The sequence below is a fragment of the Rhipicephalus sanguineus genome, chromosome 3 (assembly GCF_013339695.2).
Source record: "Rhipicephalus sanguineus isolate Rsan-2018 chromosome 3, BIME_Rsan_1.4, whole genome shotgun sequence".
NCBI classification, from domain to species: Eukaryota; Metazoa; Arthropoda; class Arachnida; order Ixodida; family Ixodidae; genus Rhipicephalus; species Rhipicephalus sanguineus.
Genome location: NC_051178.1, coordinates 149,898,700 through 149,917,569, shown reverse-complemented (window position 1 = coordinate 149,917,569; position 18,870 = coordinate 149,898,700). Strand labels below are relative to the sequence as shown.

At 44.5% G+C, this 18,870-nt stretch overlaps 1 protein-coding gene across 1 annotated transcript; it reads right to left on the bottom strand.

Annotated features, from left to right (window-relative positions):
- Positions 1-960: 960 nt before the first annotated feature.
- LOC119385967 (junction-mediating and -regulatory protein-like) lies at positions 961-18,593 on the bottom strand. Its single transcript, XM_037653324.2, is given in 14 exon segments — positions 961-1,399; positions 1,491-1,671; positions 7,521-7,823; positions 8,341-8,436; positions 8,826-8,912; positions 10,553-10,713; positions 11,646-11,805; positions 13,251-13,423; positions 14,916-14,976; positions 14,978-15,124; positions 17,006-17,182; positions 18,100-18,447; positions 18,449-18,523; positions 18,525-18,593. Coding segments are annotated over 14 exon segments (2,160 nt in total). The 3' UTR covers positions 961-1,277.
- Positions 18,594-18,870: the final 277 nt, after the last annotated feature.

Genomic DNA, 18,870 nt, shown 5'->3' with positions numbered 1-18,870 from the left:
ATATGCAGGATGCTACACACATCTGTGGGCTCTGGTTAATAAATTGCGCATCACATCATGTTAACCTGTTTTAACAGGAACACAATGCAATGGCCCACGGGTCCAGACCATGCAGCTGCACGTGAATTCAGTAGCACGGAGACATGCTGCAACTGCATAACTGGCCACCACCCGTTTTTCTATTCGTTGCACTCACATCTTCACAGATCTGCACCCCACTGTGCTCTAGCAGGTCTGTATAGGCAGCATGTACTGAAGTCATTGCGGCCACGATTTCGTGGTAAGGCTAGCACAGCGAAAAAACTCGCATTATCCCACTCTGTTTATCTCCAGGAGCTCTGCCCAAGCTCTAAAAAGGTGAACGAAATAAGTGTCCATCACACGATGATTCCCTATCCCCCCCCCCCCCCCCCCCCCCACAACCCATCCCAACACCACCCAACCCCAACAAGCATTTCTAAAGACAAGTGGTAGAGGAGATAAGCTTTCCTGTGAAGCTCTATAGGCCAGTGGTAACGCTAGTTGCACCTTGAAGTGCAGAAACACAGAACAGACAGAACCGGCAATACCCGCATGCACAAATGATTCGCAACAGCAGGAAATTTTCAAACACTGATGAGAGGAAATCATGAATCGCAGAACTTAAGTGAGAGAAAAGTAGCAAAGCAGCTGAAACAGAAAACTAGTGTATACTCGTAACCAGCATGGTGCATTGAAATGCCACATGACAAAAGGAAGAAGCAAACGTTTCTCACCCCCTTAAAAAGTATGTTACGGCAGGCCCTCATCTAAATTTCCTTGCAATTGAAAACATGAATTCTTGCAATAACTATAAGCTCAAAAAGTTCTAGGTCTGCCTTTCTATTTCTTAAAGAGCTGATCACAGTAAAGAAAGCATGAAATTAACACATGGCATTGCCCCTTCCCCCTCTACCCCCCCCCCAAAAAAAAGATCTTCACAGACATCTTCGCACATTTCATGCAGAAATTTAAGAGCGGGGAACCTTTGTGAAGCACATATCACAAGTACACTCATGCAGCGCGAAACTCCATCTAACGAAGCAAAATGCTGCAGATAATATAATGCACTGAGCATTCAAAATGAGGACAGCAGTGTTTTAACTACTCCAGACTTCTTATGTGCATGAACACTGCACCACAAAAGCTTTCACAAATGCGAAAGCAGCACATTATTTGCATTGCAACGCATTCAACACTGGTCAAGGACGGAAATTGGGAGCACGAACGTCAGCATTTTAGGTTTTTACAGGGTGTCACTACTCAAAATCACTGTTTTCGCTCTCATGGTCAGAGTTGTCAGGTCCGTGTGCAGCAATGTTAATTTTCGTTAGGGCTGCTTTAAGAACTGCATTGAAGTCCTTGGACTGACCTCCAGTGGCTGAAAAAAAGCAGAAACACATGAATGAACGATGATGGAAAAAGAGTTCATCATTGACTGCATCGGGTGAAATTAGAACAGTGATGATTACCTGAATTCCTATTTTTGTCGTCGTCAGAGGAATTAGCTGCTTTCTTGAGTTTGCCGCGAGCAGCAAGGATTTCTGCTAGGTTGATAGTCTTGCTAGATTCTGCTTGGTTAGGCTTTGGCAGATCTTGCTTTGGTCCAGGCTTCTTGAGTGCTGTCAGTGGAATGGGATTTAGGGCAGCCGGCTGCAATGAACAATTAGATCATGTCAACCTCTTAATATAAAACTGTCTGCAAGCTGTATTCCGCTTGCTAACCCCATCCCTTGGAGCACAGCGTAATAATATTAAACTCATAAAATTTGCAAGGATCTCATGCACTGCAGAAATTAATGTTATGTGAAGCCTTTGCAGGTAGTGGGCCATCTAGCCTCGTTAGAGGTTCTACAAAGTGTTACAAAGTGCATGCCTGCCAACCTGGGGACCTCGAAAGTTGGGAGATTCGTGAAGTGGGAGGGGGAAGGGGGGTTACGCAACAAAAGAAAACTGGCTTATGTTTTTATTTATTGTGTCTCAAGGCCGCAGCAACATCATACACAATTCTGAACAATAGCCAGTAAAGTTCTTAGACATCGGTAATCATACTAATAGTCGTAGTTATATGGTGTGCACAAGTGTGTGCAATTAAGGGATAAAATGTGCTGTGTCCTGTAACCGCTCTCCGTGTTTTAGTAAGCTTCTCCCACGACACCTATGTACTGCGGTGAAAGTGACTTGAGCATTTCAGATGCAATAGACCAAGCTCAGAAAATTTTAGAACCGCTGCTTTTTACTGTTTTTTCTTTTCCCGGTAGGGTTAAAGGGCTCATGAACCACTTTTCCAAGCAATGATCTAATGACCTCAGTATCGGAGTTTACTGCCTCCCGAATCGATTGCCGCAAAAATTTCTCGAATCCGTCAAGAATCAGCGGAGTTACGGGGGTTTGGCGCACGCTCTCAGCGCTTTCTCTCTTTTCTCGTGCCGACGAGCACACTGGAAGCTAGACAGGGAGGGATGGCACGGGGGAAAGAAGTTACGTCAGCGCGCGTCATGAAACTCGATCGCTCTCCCGCTGTGATTCGCATGCGCGAGTGCGGCTACCGTGTAAAGTTAGCAGACTGAGGAGTGCGGCGCGGGCAAGTGGTGGCACCCCGTGGCAAGAAGCGCATCTCATCCGGCTATCGGCCAATAAGCACGCTATGTCTCCGCGACGTCAACGTGCAGACGCCCCGCCCACCGACGAGAGAGAACCGGCCTCTGTTTGAAAAGAGGGCGCCTGAGGAAACGGCAACTTCGCGCTCCGCTTGTGGCCTTTACGCGGCGCGCACGACGGTAATATTTTGCAGAGCAGTTCATAGCCGTGTCAGCTTTCCGCAGGTTGTGTTTTTTCAACAAGCCCAAGGGGCGCTTCATGACCCCTTTAAGGCTATTTTTCGGGAGATCTGAGGTCGTACCCGTACAGTCAGAAATATTACTCAAGATATGGGGTCTACCAGGCAAATCGAGAGAGTTGGCAGGTATGGAAGTGTTATGCTGTGCTACCAAATGGCATGACGGGTCCCTGTAGGGAAAGCAATTGCATAGTAGTATGTCCTGTGGGTGTGTGCCATGACTATGACAAGACAATGGCATAATGAGAACGGTGATGATAATCGCTTGACAATGACACAGCCAAAGACCATGACACCACTGCCTGCTGAAAAGCTTTTGCGCAACTTTGCCACTTCAATAACATTTTCTTACACTTAAACCGATCTGCACCTCAACTTCACATTCCATAGCAATCCTTCACAGATGCTGGGCTACAAGAACAGTTGTGGCCACGAAAGGAATCACCAACCCCCTCTGCTTCAACAAGTTACTATAGGCTAATGGTAGCTACTGCAGTAAGTTTCTAGGTAATTCACTGCACGACAAAGGTCACAAGACCGAACATGTGAAAGGCTTATGGTACATGTAGGTGCAAGGAAGTGAATGTAATACAGTAGAATCTCGTTACAACGAACTTCGCGGGACCGCCGAATTTAATTCGTTATTCTGAAATATCGTAGTACTGAAAAATGATGTCGGTAATGTAACACAACAGCGAAACTAACGCACCTTTGCAGGAGGTGCACGTGTTGGGGCGTAAACAATGAACGAAAACACTGGGCACTGAGTGGAAACAATTTACTGCTTAAAAATTACACGATCTCCCACTAAAGGGAACCATGTGGGGATGCGAAGCAGCACATGGGTCAACTTAATGTTCCATTCATCACGGGCACCTTGCCCGATGTTAACGCGTCCTTGCAAGTGGAGCACACCATGAATTCACTGTAGTTGCTGTTGGTTTTACTCGTCCCAAACTCTTGTTGGAGCACACCACGCAGGTTCATCGCGCGTCTGCAGAATCTCGTTCCCCGACGCCATCACATGATTGCTGAGAGAGTGTAAGGGGGAGAGGCCACAGCGTCACCCAGTCCCTTACACAGGCCCGAACGCTCTAGCGCGTGCCAGCGCATTCTGACTAGGATACAATGCGTTGGTTCATAGCGCATTTTGAAGGGACACTAAAGAGCAAAACGATTTTTCTCACATTAGTAAAGTAGTCCTCCACGGTACCAAAAACATCACGCTTTCTGCGCGAAGACGCTTAATAAGCGAGAAAACGCGCAAAAAGAAAATACAGGTGGCGACGCCACCTTGGATTTCCCGCACCATTTGCCATGACGTCACGTATTTTTGACGGCGCCTGCTTGGGCCTACGTAGTTCCTAATCGGTTAAATCGAAGTACATTGTCTTCTGAGGGGGCCAGAGACTTGACATAACGAGTTTGTGGAAATTTCGTCGAGCCAGTGGTGCCAAAATACGTTAAATGCTCTTTGAAGTCTTTTACGTCACGAATTACAAAGTTCGGCACGAAATTTAGAAATGAAACTTTCAACTTGGTTTTCTCCTCTAATATTAAACCTATGGTGGTGAAATAAACTACACAAGAGTTCTCCGAGCACACTTTATCAATCGAAACCAATTCATTGTTTCTCTTTAGTGTCCCTTTAAGTACTCTGCACGTATCATCATCAAGGCGGTCGGAGAACAAGAGGAAGAAGACTTCTCCTTGGCGCGAGCGCGCACTCAGATGGCTAAGCTAGGTGGTAGAAAGCGGACGGTCGCCAATGGAACTACGGACACAGCCCTGAGCAAAAGCTGCTTCGCATCTAAAAAGTCGGTTATCTTCTTCTGGCGAGTAGAAAGTAGGCGCTAGTGCATGTATGCCTCCACATCCGCAACCTTCCTAAGGATGTCTTCGGGTACATCCTTGCAGCACCCGAGGTACGATCGGGTCTTCTCAAGGAACACCACAACATCCGAGCTGGAAATAGTCTCTTCCGTTGTCCCAGACTCTGCATCTCCAGCGTCGTCTTCGTCACTGCTACAGCAATCTTGCTCCCGCACTTGACTCACGATTTCTTCGCAGGTGAGCTCTGCGGACGTAGCCGCTGTGCAGTCACTGTCTACGTAATCCTCGAAGGTTACCGCAGCGTCTACCGGGAGCTTCTCAGTAAGCTCATTCCAAAGGTCTGGGTCGATCTCCGCTTCGTCATCGTAGTCTCGTGGCATAGGCTCGCAGTCTTGCGGCGTAAGCGAAGTCTTGAGAAGACCTGCCTTTCGCCAGCAGTTGCTAATGGTGCTTGCCTTGACGTTCCACCACGACCCTGTCAGCATTTCTGCGGCTTGACGGATGCTGACCTCCATGGGCAGCTTCAGTCGTATGTTAATGAGAAGGCACTGCACAAGTCGCTTCCGAAATTCGGCCTTCACACATCTTATTATGCCCTGGTCTAAAGGTTGGAGCAAAGACGTACAATCTGGGGGCAGAAATTCAAGCTGCACATTGCTCAAACGCACATTCACCATATGTGCCGAGCAGTTATCAACGATTAGAAGAACCTTCTTTCGTTTCTTCTTCATTGTGTTGTCGAACTGCAGCAGCCACTGCGTGAACAGTTCCCGCGTCATCCACGCTTTCTTATTTGCCCGATAGTCGCAAGGCAACGAGACAACGTTTTTCAAGAAGCGAGGCTTGGCAGACTTGCCAATAACAAGAGGCTTGACTTTTTCCGTGCCTGTGGCGTTGCAGCAGAAGAGCATTTTTCCGCCCTTGCATTTTTCACCTTTAAAGTTCGTCGGCGTTGAAAACATCGTCTGGACTGAATGACTCGACGCTTTCCTGAAAGCGCTCGTTCCGCCAGGCAATCGCACTTTCGGCACCGGCCGCCTTTTCTTCGCCGCACGCGACTTGCCACATGATGCCATTCCTTTGCCGGAACCAATAGAGCCATCCGGCACTTGCGTCGAAGCCGGAGGTGCCCAAAGTGACCGCGAACTGTCGTGCCTTTTCTTGAATAATAGGGCCTGACAAGGGCACACTGTGTTGTCTGGCATCCTTAAACCATGCGAAGACGGCGTTGTCGACGGTTTCGTAGTTGCCCCGCCGCAAGCGTTTTCTTAAGGGAGCCAGCTGTGCTTCTCGATGTAATTTCACGATCTTCTCCCGATCCTTCAGTATCGTTGCCACTGTTGACGGCGCGATATCACGCTCCTTACATATGTCCACTTGCTTTTTTCCAGCATTCAGCTCCGTCAGAATGTCCACTTTTTCCTTGAGCGAAAACTAGCGTCGCTTCTTTTTAACGCTGGGGCCAGGAGAACTCATTGCCAGAAAAACAACCGCACAACACGATCTCAACTTCGCAGCTCCTAACGACAGCAACTGGAAACGTGGTGAGAACAGCGACAACAGCGGGACTAAGCCTACGACGTTGTTTGATTTGGTCAACGCCTCCTCTACAAACATGCCTGCGGCGTCGCTGGCTATCCCATTGTAGCCGTCCTGCCTTGAGTTGTGGTCGCTTGTCGAGAGATGGCGCCACGTTCTCCCCTAGTGTTTTCAATGGGGCTGACGTGGTGTGACGTCAGCCCCATTGCGCATGCGCAAACGTGTGTTGCAAGCGGCCACCGCAAGGATCGCCAGCTACTGCCCTCATTAGAAACGGTGAAGGAGGGAAAGGGTAGGGCAGGAGGTTTTTGGCTCACGCGGCAGGCATCTTTCTAGAGGAGGCATTGATTTGGTTTGACCAGTTTGACCGGTTGGTGACGCTCGAGTGGATGTCGACGCTGATGGGGCTGCACCCGTTGAAGCTGGTTTCCCGTCGCATATCTGCCGCAGATGATGATAGGTGTAAGCTTCAGTGATTTCCGTACCGAAACATTCACAGAACTTCATAATAACGAAGCATCTTGTTGATTTCGGGGTTAAATTACGTACGTTAATCTGAAATATTCGGTATTCTGAAATTCGTAGTACTGAAAGTTTTTACATTGGAAATATAGGCATTTTGGCGGGGATTTCAAAAAAATTCGTTAATCTGAAAATTTTGTTAATCTGATGTTCGTAGTAACGAGATTTTACTGTAGTATGCAAATTACAAGGTTGAACACGGCAGTCCCATCTGCCACGAACACACACACTAGAAGATTGATATAAAGAAGGGAAATTTTTTTTTCAAGGGGTTTGTTTCGTTGTTGTATCTAACAAAGAAACGAGCCCTTCAAAAAATTTAACTTCTTTCGATCATTCTATGACTTAATGCCTTAGGTTAGCATACGAGAGTTCACTTCATCAGAACTGCTGAGGGTTACTGGCCAGCTGCCACCTTATGCAAAGATCACGTGCCACATGACGCCCTCTGGCAACAAGGGTGTTTCCACAGTCGCAGCCTTGGCTACGAGCGGCACTGGCCAACACTCCCAGGAATTACACACACAGAAATACCCAACGAAGTGGACAGGGAAGCGCCTTCCGTCGTAGCTTGGTTGGTAGTGCATTGAGCTCGTCTTTCGAAGGTTGTGGGTTCGAATCCCACCGACGGAAAGGGTGATTTTTTGTTCACTTTAATTCATTTCAATTTATGTCGTTACTACGACGCTACAGTTAAAGACAACAATTAATGGCCCCTATGATTTCCCTGACCTAATTGTCTATCGAATACACTGAAAGGCCAACTCACCATTAATGCTGGCATCAGTGGTGGTGGTGGTGGAGGTGGTGGAGGCGGAGGTGGCGGGGGTGGCGGGAGCTGCACCGCAGGCGGTGGCGGGGGTGGGAGAGGTGCGACAGGCAAAGAGAGCTCGTCCTTCTTCTCATTGGTATTCTCCGAGGATATTCTGAATGCTTTCCTTTTGTCTGCCGCAGTGCCATTCTGGAGCCTCGAACTAGGTCTCGGGCTCCTCGGAGATGGCGACCTCGACACCCCTTCCTCGTTGGGCTCCAGCATAGTGCCTTCGCCGCCTCTTTTGCCATTCTGGTATTTCTGCATCGGTTGGAGCACATACAAAGTTTTGTGCAGTTATCGGCATAAAAACAGCTGCTGAAACAATAACGGAAACTAATCTCACTACCGTACCGTCACACATGCTTTTGCAATTTACGTACTAAATACTGTAACAGCTCCTATAAAAACACGAGCTTATGAGAGCACTATGCTGCTACACGATTAAATGCAGCAACTACAGAACCGCAGCTGGGGATCGCTAGATTGCCCTGGGTTGCACCTATGGTTGCATTAGGTTGCATTTATGGTGCAGCACTGGAATTGTGATCATGATAGTTAGCGCGAGATGGCACCTCCCACCCGTGATACTGCATTGGACAGCCAGTGTAGCAGAAAATGCTATCGTGTTCCACTCTTCAATGCAAAGCTTCAATGTTCTCCAATTTTCTCCAACTAAATACATGAATAAAAACGAAGAAACATTCTTCTACAGTTGAATTTGCAGCTCTCCACATTTACACCTGCATTTTTCCAGCTTTCGCACCAGCAGACATACCTTTTTGTATTCCCTGAGCCTTTCCAGCGTCTTCCTGCGCTCACTATCAATGCGTTCATGGTTCATCTCCAACTCCTTGCGTATCTCTTCTCGTCTCTGCCAAATACCCAGTTGAGTCAGCCATCGACAAGGAGCAACGGAAGAACACTTACACGCGGTTAAGGTAAATTATGAAGGCAATATAGTTAAACTGAAAAGATACACTCACACACAAACAATTACGCTATAACTGCTTCACAAAGAAATGTATCCTGTCACAAGAAAATGCATAGCTGAAGACAAAAATAAATTACACTAAGCTGCGATAACAGATGCACAGTTAACCGTCACTAAAACAAAATAGCTTCGTTTGAATTAACACGTTAGTCAAAGTACGTCGTATAACGCATAAGTGGAGTGTAAAAGATTCAACAGGTATACTACTCAATGCTCTGCTCTCTTGAAGCATCTCATATTTCTACAAATTAAACATAATTCAAACTTACTATATGGACAGCGTGATGCTGCTTAATGCGATTCTTCTTTTCTTCCTTTCTCTTCGCCTTCTTTTGGTGTTCAGCAACGCAGGCTTTCTGTATTTAAAAAAAAATACAATGGGTAGAAATACTCAAAAATTAGAAGCAATGTCATTCACTAGGACCACCTGGTAGTATTCATTACCATATAAAAAAAGAAGCTATTATATGTGTCTTCATCACTAACAAGAGGTTTCTTTTATGAAAGATGAAAATTTTTTAATATTGTTCGTCACCACGCAAAGATATGTCTAGAACTCAAGAAAGAAGAGGGACGTACTGAATTTAAAGTCTGCAAAATGTTCCCACCCTTTTATAGCTCTACAAAAATTAAGTTATAAATCAAATGCCTAACAAGCTGTAACTTTTGGTAGCTGGGCCTCCACACTTCCAAACCATAGATGACCGACAGGTGACTGACCTATCTTACCGAGATGATGTTGGTGGGAGTTAAAAACCCCAATGCAAACTTAGTTTGGTTTCCTGCCTTTTTGTCCTGCTGTCACATAAGTAACACACTAAAGCAGTAGTTGCAAGTATGTGACCTGCCAAGATCCTGGATTTTGTCTAGCCCAACTTTTCTTAAAATTCATTCTCCTTCCTCCTTCATCTGCTCCTGTCTTAGAGCACTTTTTCCTGGCCTGCTAAATCAGTCACACGAGCAGACACACAACGGATAAGAGAGGTTACACATGTCACAGCCTCAGACATCAGTGGTCCCACATCAGACTGCGAAAGGTGGTCATGTGCATCTGCAAAGTTAAACAACATGAAGGAGGAGGACACAAGAAACATGAATACATAAGCCCATTGCTGGTCCTGTGCGTTCATGTTTCTTGCGTCCTCGTCCTTCATGCTGTCTAACTTTGGATATGTCGCACCAACTTGCCCAGACCAGAGCCGTCATGCACAGTTTGGCCTTGGAGATTTGAAGAGTGTGGACGATGCCAGAGGCCCTGACAAACATCAGGTTTTTCTGTTGTCTGTTACATGCCAGTGCACATTACTGGGACTGCCCAGAGAGTCTAAGAGGCTAAGCAAAAGGGGTCACATACATGGCAGCATTTGAGCAGCTGTAACAGGAACTTATAAGTGCACCTCAGAAGCCTGCAATTCATCCAGAGAATACACCCTCACTCCAACCATACTTCACAGAAGTCTCACCAAGCATGCTGTTCTCTTTCTCAATAAACTACACTCGCTAAAGGCACATCTGTGGTGCACTGCACACAAGTCTCCTTTGTCAACTCCGCCCTTTCTAGAACCTCTCAAAGGTCGATGGCCAGGTTTTCAGAAATTTTCTCCTAAGGAGCACCACTCCTAAAGAAGCTGTCTGCACCCTGTTACTAATGAAGTACTTAAAATACAAAAGGTGGGAAAAAAGAAAGACCCTTCTAGCAGCCAAGCACACAAAAGGGGACTAAGAACAATTGCACACTGCACTTTTCCACATAGACCACACAGTACATCTATATTTTATTGTAAACAATTATAATGCATAAATGAAGCTTCAAATCAATTCAATCTCTCATCTTCACACTTCCTACCCATGCCTTGGCCAAGTTTCGTCACAGTTTCCTTACAACAATTACTGTGCCCAACTGGGTTATCGACATACCTAGAATAGTGTACTTTTCCGCCACTACAAACGGCAGCTTGCAGGCAGATACCAAAAAGGCAAATGCATGCCCACCCACCCGCTTGTTTCTGAGGATGGCTCGCTTCCTGTAGAGCCTGTTGAGTCGAAGCTTGAGTCGGTCTCGCCTCGACATGGGGCCGCTGCTTTCCATCTCAAGTTCGTCCTCAAGCTGATCTCGTTCCTCCACCGCATCATAAAAGATGCCCTCATCCAGCTCCTCTGCACAGCAAAGCCCAAATCAAAAGTATTGTCAAAAAATTGAAAATGAGATAGCCCAGTCAAACAGATACAATAAAACTTGCACAACTAGGTCTGCACTGTTCATGTTCTGGACTCGTCCTTTAGCTTAGGTAAAATTTTTTTTAGTTCATTTCTTTTACCTTTCATGATGCATCCACTGTGTGAGTGTGTGTGTGTTCTTCTATGTCCCGTACCAAATTTGTGCTCTGAAGTTCAGCATCTACACATATCTCAAGTGCAAAATATTGCAGAAAGGCCACTGCATTTATACGCAACCTAAAACCATGCTTTAAAAAAAAAACAGTCTATAATGTTGTTGCAGTTGTCCTTTGAACGTGGGATACATAGTGAATGCCACAATGCCACCTATAAACCAAAAAATGGAAATTGATCAAGGAGTCTACTATTGGCTAAAAAAAACCATACAAAGCCAACAGGCAACAAAGCCAAGGAAAGCATAGGGGGCAGTATTTGATGTTTTTAATTCAAATGCAGTAATTAAGAGAAAAAAATTTTAAGTGGACGAAAAAACATCCTGCTGTTGAAGACCAAACCCACTACCTCCACATTATGTGCACAGAGATAACATCCCGCAAAGGCAGTAAAAGCTGGGGCACTCAAACAACTAAAAGGGATCACAAAAAAAGGCAGGAGAGAGGGAAAGATGAAAGCTTGTGACGAAAAGTTCGTAAACAGAATTTGTGTGCTGGAGCTGACGTTTCGACAAGCAGACTTGTCTTCTTCAAGGCTGCAACTTAAAAGGGATCACGCGGGAGGGACAATTTTTTTCCTTTTTCTTCAGAAATAAAAGTTCAGTGTACCATAAAGAAACACCGTACTTCATTGCAGCATCTTATCAACATTAATGCAATGCATTAGCGCTAGCGAGGATCCGATATGTGGCGCCCTACCTTGCCAAGCACGGTCAAGGATGTCCTTCTGTCTTCGTAGTATGTCCTCCTCCTCCTTGAGCATCTCCAAGCTTACATCAAATATGCCCAGCTGGGAGCGATACACTTCTTCTTCCATCTCCTCCAGCGTGCACTGACCACGCAATGCCTGCTGTTCCAGCTGCAGCAGAAAGATGGGACAAGTTACACTGCACATTCCACCGAACAAACAAGAGCTGCACGTCTCTTCTACTACACTACTCACATGCCATAAACTTGCTATCTCAAGCTACCTATTTGCTACTCAGCGTCCCAGGTAACGTGGAGCAAGTTTAAATACAAAACATGGCCTTCTATGAAAATTAAAGGACTGTATATTGTTAGCAACTTCTTAAAGATCACGTAAGTGTTGATTACAGTTTTTAAGTCATTAACTTTATGGCTACAATATCAACATCTACAGACGAGCCTATGTATAATTAAGCTAGACTTAACGAAATCGCCAACGCAACAAACTATTTTAGTTTCCCAATCTTAGCATCATAAGTGATGCACTGCACACAAATTGATCAGGACAATCAGTGCCACACGCAGCAGCAGCTATAACGTTTCAACAAACCAGCACCACTCTTCACTCAGTAGCAGGTTGGCATACAAATGCACGCACACGTATCAGGGAAAGCCAGACGAGTGGTCCATTCTACTGCCATGTTCCTTGGAATCATTTCAAAATGCTCCAGGTTATCACCACCACGCACTGTTGCATGGCCATAAAGGAGAGCCCAGAAGACTTTTTCCGTGCTTTCAGTTTCGTCTCTGCTCTCGTGGTGAGCAGTCTGGCTGTTCCACTCTATTTCTTTGGTTCCTGCACTTCGGTACGCTTGCTAATGAGATTCAGAACTATTCTGGAAACTTACAGGATTATTTTTACTACTGAAACACAGAAAGCTCGACTTAACAAAGACTGTAATATAACAATGGTTCCCGCAGCAAGTATGACTTCATTAAATTTAGGTTTGACCGTAGAAGGTTTATAAAGGATATCTGAAAAATGACTCAATAGTATGCGACATATTACCACATGCACAACTCTCTTTCACATGCTTAAAAGAAAGCCAACAAAATGTTTTAGAAATTGCCATGTCCTGCCCCTTGCACGCTAAAGCAACATTATATTAAATGAGAAAAAAGGGTCACACAAGATGTAGCACATCAGAAATGGTCGACAGGGATGTTTCCAAATGTGTTCTACAAACATTGTAATTGTTGTGGCCTTAAAAGTTAGCAGTGAAAAAGCTGGTTAGTTCATCACTAAAACTTCGAATATTACAAAAAAATATAATGCTGGCAGATTTTCCAGGAGGTTGCTAGTAGTGCAGTTGGTTTCATTGGCCCAGAAAACTGTGCCTTTTTGTTGCCTTTCTTTCTTCATTTTCCCCCCTTCCTTTTCATCCATGTTAGCCAGGACTCTCAATATACCCGACAGGTTTCAAATGTTTTGAAAGCACTGTTCGACATCATCATGGATACTGCGACGGCTTGAAAAGTACTTCCACGTGGAACTTAGGCCCACATGGAACTCTTCAACATCTGTGTACGAAACATTCTTTTTCCTTTGGAGCTCACCATTTTGGTGATCTTGCCATGTTGCAGCTCTCGGGTGATTTTGATGGCACCCAGTAGCTTGAGCCGCTCCTGGCAGACGAACACTTCCAGCTTCTGAAGGCGTTGCATACCGTACAGCTCAAACGTCGACCGGCCAAACTTTGTCTGGTCTTCAAGCATCCTGTTTCTCTGACCTGCACAGGATTTCCATAACGGCATTTCAGACAGACCTCAGACAACCTGAACTCTGTAGCTACAACAACCTAAAGTAATTCTGCAACCACCCAGTTCTGACACACCTCACTTTCAGCAGGTCCCAAAGCAGTACATATTGAGTGGCAAAAAAATGCGAAAATGTGAGGTTTAAACATCACTTAGCCACTCACACATGAAGGATAAAAAGTGAACATACATGCTGTAAAAATTCGTTATGTTGGTACACACTATAATGTCCTAATGTATATAACAAAACAATTGTCATTTTTCTTGATGTTCACTACATGCACATTCATTTAGATTTCTTGTCTCAAGAAAAAAAAAATGCTTATAAATGAATATTACTGATATTTTATCTAGTTCACATAGAAGGTTTAGTAATCATTTTGTGCCGAATAGGCCGAAATCGTGTAATGCAATGCTGCTACTAGGAACTCGTCTAAACTGCAGTTCAACAGTGTTGGAAGCTGTCAGCCACAAAAATGTTAGCACTATATTTTTTTTTATTTACCTTGCTTGGCTTACCCAGTACTAATACCTTGACCCCTCCAGTCAGAGTTGGCCAAGAGGGCAAGCAAAAGTGATGGTGTAGTAATGGATATAACAAGCCAACTTCAGCTCCTCTTTCAAACTTGTTGTGGCATGGTCTCAACTAAAGCATTAACAAGGAACACTACACGGCCTAATGAAATTATGCAATTTTTCCCAATAAACCAGCAGATCGTATGACTACAGAAAGTGTTCCCAGAAGAGGGAAGGAAAGAAGACAAAGTAGACAGGTCAGACTAACTCAAATGGCAGGTAAGCAAAAATGCCAGTTGCATCAGCTAGATCAGCTAGTGCTACACTAGGTTGATGAAGCTGAATGCCATACAATGGTCGAAGCATGCAACAAACTGTTTGCACATTATGCACAGAAGCTGTTCAAGCATTATCTCTAGATAAGGGTAAGCCTTTGTGTTTTGACAATCTACATTATGCGCCTTGTAACTTGTGATGACCGTACTGGTTATCTCAACATTGCAAAGGCCCTCCTTGTCAGATAAAAAGCCTCATTTCGGGTGACACATCAAATGTTTTCAATTAAAAAAGCAACACTGCAATCAGCTAATTACAACAAATGAGCCACCATCTATAACAAATCTATGTAGTACTGCATTACTGAAAACAAATTTTGTCCAACAGAGAGAACAGAAATTTTGTACAGAGTAACTGAGACATCACGAAAGAAAGAACTAAAGAAAGCACATGAGTGTTCATAAACAGCACTGCATCATCAAATGAGAGTGATTTCAATCAGTCCTGTGCTTGTCCTGCTTTGCATTTCTTAAACGGCATCACTGACACACGTTGAATGTGCTACACAGACTAATAGCATAAAATCAGTTATGCCACATTACATGACACATTTGAAGCACTTCAAATAAGACATTCAATCCATTTTGTGAACGTCCATGAAAACTCCCTCACCTGAAACAAGATCCACGGTGCGCCGATAATACTCCTGGTAAAGGTGTTGAGTGGCCTCAGTTGGCAGACTGCGCTCGAGCGTCCCACTCTTCAAGTTCCTTCGTGGCTTCAGCTCTCACACGCGGGCCGAGCCGCCCGTCGTCAGCCCTGAGCCGCAACGCACGACTACGTTCGGCTGCCACCTCACGCAGTTCCAGGAAGGGCCCCAACTGGAAGGTTAACTCATGGTGATGACATGCAGCATGGCACACCAAAGGAACACACTGAAGGTTAATATGACACTGATTGATTAAGAATTTTCAAGTGGGACTCCTGGTGATGACATGCAGCGTGGCGCACCAAAGGAACACACCGAAGGCTCACTTTGACACTGGTTAATTAAGACTTTTTAATTTGATGATGTTTGAAGAGGTTTTCAATGCTCAAAACAGGCATGGACACATCGAAAGGCCACTAACTTGTTTGTTTTTTATACTTGTTTGTTTTGCAGCGATTGTGTTTTATATGTGTTATGCCTTGCCGTAAGGCCCACCTTCATGTATGGGGACTTTTTTTATTTTATTGTTGATCAATTAGACGGCACACATGGCACAAATAGTGGTGTTACATTGTAAAGCTTACGTGAGCATGAGCATTTACACTGTAATGTTCGATGACACACATATAAAGGGGAGACGCATTTCGCCTATAGATCATATTTCAACAACCGACCGTGCTCACTGCTATTGCTGTATTGTGAGTGTGGTTTGTTTTGCTGGGCACAAGTTTGCCCAATAATGAGTTTGTTTTGTGACTTGCGATCTAGGTTGCAATGTTCTTCCCCGTCATAACATGGTAATATAGTTCAGAAATGATGATCCACACACTGTGCGGCAATGTCACTGTTCAAGACCCAGAGCCAGCATTTTATAGCAATGCATTATGCCAATTCTATACCAGTCCTACCATCTGCCACTCACAACAGGCCAATCCAGTTGATAACAGTCGCTAGACCATCGCTCTGACGAACAAAAAACATGAGAAAGCACCAGCAACAGAAAGGGCTTTGTTAAAAGGCATGCCCAGGCATGCTATCCATCAAAATAACCTCATTGTCGGAATGTCTGCATGAAGTAACATGTGCGAACAACAAATACTAATAGATGCACAAAAGCCGCTGGCTAACTAAGGAAGCTGTCTGCACATTAAGGCCATGCCTAAAGCAACATGTGAAATAATTATTTTTGTTTATTTTAAAATAACTTTTTCATGAGAAATATTTATTAGTATGCAGTCCTAAAGATTGCATCATTACACTGTGTTAGCTCTTACTTATTCTGCTAACTTTTTTCTATGTGTACTTCAGTGTCAAATAGTGTAATTGTCTTTGCATACCATAATGTCACTCCTATTATTTTGTATGCATCCTACGCTTGTTTGTCGCTATTCAGCTCATGATTTTATTTTATGTATTCTATAACAAGAGGTCCCATTGCAGTGTTCGCACTAAAAGACCTCATTCTGTATACCTCTCCCTATATGTAACCCCCCACCCAAATACGTTCAATAAACTGAAACATCCATCAACAGTATAAAAAGACTTTAGGTGCAAGAGCCAATCATGACAAATGCAAGACGCAGCATACACCAAAAAAGTTTTTTGCACATAAAGGATGCTAACCAGGTGCAGAGATAATATATACTGCTTAAAAGTGCAGGTTTAATACATATGCTTAAGTGTTCAATTATTGATGATCAACTAGTAAAGTAAGCAGATACAATGTCAATGAGCAGAAAGGCCAGCTTACAGTGAGCTTTTCCAAATAAATTTGTTCGAAGTAGAATTGTGTTGTGTTGATCTCTGTCAATGCTATACTTGAGCTCTCAGTCTGACCACAGATGCAAGTGCGATTATCAGTGCAGGGAGGAACGCCCCTTCAGACATTTGTCAATACTAAACTGACCAAATTGTTACACTTTGTTTCTAAACAGAAATAAAAAAAGAGAGCTATGTACATCAGCGTAAAAAGAGAAATAGGCAAGCAAGTAGTACCGTGAAAGCGGCATCGAGACAGTGCAATGGCAGGTACAAGCTACGAAGTAACACTTGCCTGGAAGTTGTAGAGCTCAGCCAAAGCAATCGAAATGTTGACCACCACTTGGTCCTCAAGTGCGTACACCGTTGACAGGTTCAACATAGTCTCAGAGAGCGAACGGAGAGAAAGAATCTCATTCAGTTCATCATAGGCACGCTCCAGGGTGCGCTCCAGACCACGCAGTCTCAGCTCCTGCGTCCAGATCAGCAACAAACACATACCTTCGCTCTGGCTTGTGTAGATACTTTGTGAATACATCAGCAGATCAGGCATTTAATGACTGGCAAAGTATTATGACCAAAACCTATGTTTAAATTGGCACACAAGCCTGATTTAAAGAGAGTGTTACATTTCGTCTATGTCAAAATCTATCCAACAAGTAACAGCAACGGCAACTAAAACTTGGTGTGTGATCAAAATTTGGAAGTTTGTGCAAAGTTCATTCCAGCATTACACTAACAAAATGCGGCTGCTAATTAGGGCTGCTTTGGTATGTGACCGATGGGGGGGGGGGGCTCAACACCTCCCCCCCTCCTCCATGTCCAGCCATAACTAATGCCTCTGCTATGAACCCAGTCATCGTTGACATCTGAAGTAGCAAGCCAGGCGACAAACCAGGCTAACATATTCGACCACATCATTAAAATATATTTCTATTCGTATTTTTATTTACTTACATACTTCATGAAAGCAGCTTCATATTTTATTATTTTATGCAGATCAGATAAAATGTAAAATTTTGTGACACTAACCTTCTCAGACAAGCTCTGTCTAAGAGCTCTTGCTTGATTTGACTGCACTGAATGAAGCCCAGTGCAGTATTGTTAACTCAGTAAGACTCTGAGCTTTAACAACACTCCTTAGAGAATCCCATAAGGAGGGGTTGCTAGCGAAGTGTACCTCCAGTAAAGCGTACTGGTGTAACAGCCACGCGTGCCTGGCCTCAAAAATTATGTGCAAGAATTGCCACAGCGTGTCACTAAACAGCAGTGGCCGTTTCAGTCAAAAGGTGGCCCTGACATTCACTTTGAGTCAAGGTGGAATCCCAAGAGAAGTAACATTCTAGAATATGAGAGCAAGGCTCCTGCACTGAACAAACATTCCCTTACCTGAATGTCTTCTTCATAGTCGGTCAAGTAGTCTTCTTCACCAAACAGCAGAGAAAAGAGCAACCGCTTCCCTGTTGCGTCGAGTGCCTGCTTAAAATAGTACTCCAGCTCCCTGCAGACTTTCCCTTCTACAGAGGAATCCAGCCTTTCACAAACACCATTTTTCTTAGAGAAAAACCGTAAGAAGTTCCAAGACCCCTTTGTCTGCGAGTCAGTCAGGGGGAAAGAGTTCTCAAGTGCGGGGCACATAAGCACGAGCTGCTTGTGAATGTCATGCAGGGCATCCGAAGAAAGCAGAGCAGCACGTGCGGCACAGGTGTCCCTGTCACAAGCGTGACGCTCGCCCTCAGGAGTAGCTGACTGCAAACTGGCACTCTACATGGTTGAAGGCGACGATGAATCGTGATGAGCCATGGCTGGGAACAGTCGACAGGTTCAAAGAGGTTCTCTCGGATAGCCACCCATCCATCGAGGCTGTCTTGACGTTCCTCCATGGTCCTGCGTTCACCGCATAAGAGCACTTTATGTGGACGAAGATGCAATCCTACAGTAGACCGCAAATACATTTATTTAATGGCCAGCACGTAATGTGCAACAGCTTAGCCTGATGTTTTGAACACACTCCTGGTTTCAATCTGCAGACTGAAGGACTGGTGCACTGGCTGATCTATTTTTATTTATTTATTTACATTACCCTCAGGGTGCAGAAAGGCATTACAGAGGGGGTGGGTACTATTAACAAAAGTACAGTAAAAAAAATAGAAGAAAAAT